The 4,053-nt window shown below is 39.7% G+C and overlaps 1 protein-coding gene across 1 annotated transcript; it reads left to right on the forward strand.

Moving 5' to 3' along the window:
* Positions 1–957: 957 nt before the first annotated feature.
* On the forward strand, positions 958–1,686 carry LOC133878929 (NAC domain-containing protein 41-like). The gene has a single exon (XM_062317491.1). The coding sequence runs from the start codon at positions 958–960 to the stop codon at positions 1,684–1,686; it is 729 nt and encodes a 242-aa protein (XP_062173475.1).
* The last annotated feature ends 2,367 nt before the right edge of the window (positions 1,687–4,053 follow it).

A 4,053-nucleotide genomic window follows, 5' to 3' on the forward strand; every position in this document is an offset into this window, starting at 1 on the left:
GATTTGGGAAGATAAATGGATTCCATCTTCTGTTTCTCATAAGATTCAAGATCCTGTAAGGGTTTTATCCAGAGATGCAAAGCTAGCGGAAATTATAAATTTGGAACAAAATTGGTGGAATATACCTTTAATCGAGCATATCTTCCAGGCGAGAACGGTAGAGAGGATATGTAGCATCCCCATTTGTCCTCGATCCTAGGAGGACCAGTTGATATGGGTAGGAACCAAATTGGGCCTTTTCTTTGTCCGGAGTGCATACCATCTGGAGGTTGATCGCAGGAGTCGAGAATAGGGCGGTCCATCGAATGGCTCGTCTTCTTCCTCCTTATGGAAGAGAATTTGGAGCTTGAAAATTCCAAGGGTTGTCATTGTGTTTATTTGGAGAGCTTGTAATGAAATCCTTCCTACGAGGGGTAATCTTTTCAAATGGAAGATAGTTCCTGATTCTCTATGCCCGATGTGTGGTCTGGAACCTGAGACGAGTGGTCACATTTTATGGTGGTGTGAGTCGGCCCATGCGGTTTGGAGTTTGAGTGGAGGGTATTTATAGAAGAGTGTGGTGATTTCTGATGGTTTTCTGAGCATTTTTTAGTATCTAAGTGACAGGCATTAACTAGCATCCATTCCCCATTCGATTTATTTCCCCAAGGTCCTAAGCCATCAACTATAGCTCATTTGGATATCTAAAAGCCAACTTCAATTATCTCCGGTCTTCTCATTCTTCTCTTTTCTTCCGCCATAGCTCGGTACACCCACAACACCGGCACAGCAATGAAACAAGCCAGTCTTCAACGGCACCGCCTTATTCAAACGGTAGGTTTGCATGCTTTTATTTTTGTTTTTATTTTGTTTTAATTGATCAATTATCCATTTAGGTACGTCGGTCAGTGCTTATAAATATGTCTCCGGTTTGCCCTGGATTTTTCATTTACGCACTGAGAGAAATCTATGGGCACGATGCTGCCTTTAGGGTTTCGGTTCAAGCCCACCAACGAGGAGCTCATAAGCCACTACTTGGTGAATAAGGTCAAGGGCGAACAACTTTCCTGGGATGGCATCCCCGATTGTGATCTATACGGTGAGAAGCCTCCCTGGGAAATCTGCGGCAATAAGGAGGAGAAGGCTTACTTTTTCACGGAGTTGAAGAAGCTAAGCAAACATCGTGTGGCACGAACAGCCGGTTGTGGGGTTTGGCATGAAAATTGTACTGTCAAGATTTATGATAATCCGAGTGATGTTATCGGGGCCAGGAAACTCTTCAATTTCAATGTAAAAGAGGGCTCGACAACGAAGAACTCAAACTGGATCATGCACGAGTTCTCCCTCGTTGGGGAGCAACAGGGTACCAACTGTGTTCTCTGTACCCTTCAAAAGAAAGGATCAGAATCATCAAGTGGGGTCAAAAGACGCTTCGAGGAGGAATCTCATCAGAGAAAGAGGGTTTGCTGCAATATTGTTGAATGTCCACCGCCTCAGGCAATATGGATCCCAGCGGAGACTGATTTGGAAACCAACATGGGCTCTCTACCGTCCAGTGATCCCTCTGATTTTAATTTTGATTTGGAAACCATCATTAGCTTACAGCCGCCAGAGGTTGGAGATCTGCCGCCAGAGGGTGGAGATCTGCCGATTCTTCCTCCATTGGAGGATTTTTGGGATGCTGACTGTGATGCTTTATTTGCCTAGAGAGATCAATACAGTGATTTAGGAAAAAATTGTAATTTTTTATTTGTTTTTTTTTTTGCAATTTTGTTGTAGCATATTGGTTAACTTTCTCAACTTTGTTTGAGATATCGTCAAAATAATATTTTTATTTCTTGTCTTGATTTGTTTTTTTGTTCAAGTTCTTGATCGATGGGATTTTTGCATATATCCACACGTTTTAATTGAAATTAGATATATGTAATTGGATTGATTAGAATCCCAACTAACAACGTTATCTTTCTTAATAGGTAATAAGTTTGACTTGAGATAGTTGTTTATGCCCACGTTGTTTGGGATTGTAATCAATCCAGTTAAAACGTTGTTAGCTCTAGGTTTTGCCGTATCAACACTGATTCAGTCAACAATGCTCGACCCCTTCAAAAATCGTACTAATAAATCTAAACACCGTAGATTTTTTTTTTATTAATTATAAAATATATCTATAAATTAATTAGAATTTAGTGAGATTATATTACTCTAAATGAGGTGATTTGAGATGATCCTCTCTCAAATGTCAAAATAGCAAAACAGGCAAACATATCAACAAAACCATTTACGTCTTTGTCTAGTAAAAGCTAATCATCCACGTGTTGATTAGACAATGCGTGAATTTTGTGTATATATAAGAAAGTTGTCACCCTATCTTGAGAGAGAAGGTCTGTAATTTCTAGAGAGAGAGAACCCTGTGAGCTCGTTCGCCGGGGGGGGGGGGGGGGGGGGATGCTCCGTGTCTCCCCCTCCGGGTGCTGGTGTTTCCCCTGGCCGTTGGGTCGAGGGTTTTTTTTGTCTCCAAGCCATCTGGCTGTTGGAGTTTTGTTCCTCCCGGTGCTTGAACCGGTGGAGGTTTGTTGGGGTTTTTTCTTTTTTCTGTTGTTTTTCTTGTTGCAAGCAGTGATTTTCAGGTGTTGGCCCGTGAAGAACGGCGGGTGTTGGAGGGTTCCGGTGGAGTTTTGTTTAACGCCAGATCTGTCAGCCTCGACTGGTCTTTCTCCAACAGGAACTTGCCAAGTGCGGTGGTCGGCCTTTTCTGGTCAAATTTGGTTATCTTTTGAGGCCGTGCTGTTCGTCTCCGGTCGGCGTGACCTGCACGCGCCGGCGTTTCAGTTCTGTTTTTAGCGTGTGTGGGCCACAACTGCTCTCTCCGGTCTCGGAAGGTGCCGATCTCTGCTTGTGAAGGTCGTCTGTTGCAAGGGAGGTTCCCGGAGATGGTGCGTGTTTTACACACGCCGTCTCCGGCAGCCGTTTCTTGCCGGTGTTGGCATTCTGAGTTTGCTGTTTGTGTTTTTTATGTATATTCCACCTTTGTACTCACAGTCTACCGTTCTGGTAGCTGCTTCAAATCAGGTGTTCCTGATTTTGTGGGCAGAGATTCATTATCTTTGTTCACTGCGACTGGCCTACGGCCTTTGATTTCTCGCCTTTGGGCGATGTTCCTGGTTATGTACCCCTTTGGGGATGTTTTCTCTGGAATGATATTGAAGAAGATGGTTCTGTGTTCAAATATAGGTGTTTATTATGCCCACGTTGTTACTTGGGATTCTAATTAATCCAATTAAAACGTTGTCAGCCGTAGGTTGCCGTCTTCAACACCGATTCGGTCAACAACGCTCAACCCCTTAGCTGTAGCTGCTTTTTCTTTTTTTGAAATTTTAATTTTAATTTTAAAACATAAATATGAATTAATCAGAATTTAGTGAGATTATATTACTCTAAATCAGTTGATTTGAGATGATCCTCTCTCAAATGTCAAAATAGCAAAACAGGCAACGTATCAACAAAAACCATTAACGTCTTTGTCTAGTAAAAGCTTCTGGCACTTTTTTTTTTTTTTTTTTTTTCTTTAATCTCATTTAAAAAAAAATTAAAGAAAGGGAAACCATGTAAACTGAGATGAATGGAAGATGTACAGCCTCTTAAGTGTTCTAATTAATTACGAAATGGAAATAATAAAAATAAAGTTATATGATATGTATATTATGTATGACTTATGCTTTATTAAATACAATTTTATTTCTTTTTCTGTATTTTTTTTTTTTTATGTATTTCGTTTCTTATTTTAATAACACGTCATTTTTTCTCATTGTCATATATATATATATATATATATATATATATATTTTGAGTCACTCATTGCCGGATACTAAAGACAACAACATGAATCATGCTAATCATGCTAATTAATGTCATTCTAGTCTTTCAAAACCAAAGCATTCAATAATTTTAGGCTGCATGCTTTATCGTTTTCTTCGTTAAGAAAAACCAAATTTGAGGACAATATTTAAAATAAAAAATAAAAAATCAAATGCATTTTAAAATACACAAAATTTTAAATGTTTAACTGTAATTATT

Source organism: Alnus glutinosa, chromosome 10 (assembly GCF_958979055.1).
Source record: "Alnus glutinosa chromosome 10, dhAlnGlut1.1, whole genome shotgun sequence".
NCBI lineage: Eukaryota > Viridiplantae > Streptophyta > Magnoliopsida > Fagales > Betulaceae > Alnus > Alnus glutinosa.

Excerpts from the sequence above, each read along its gene's own strand:
- LOC133878929 (XM_062317491.1), top strand. The coding sequence starts at position 958 with ATGCTGCCTTTAGGGTTTCGGTTCAAGCCCACCAACGAGGAGCTCATA.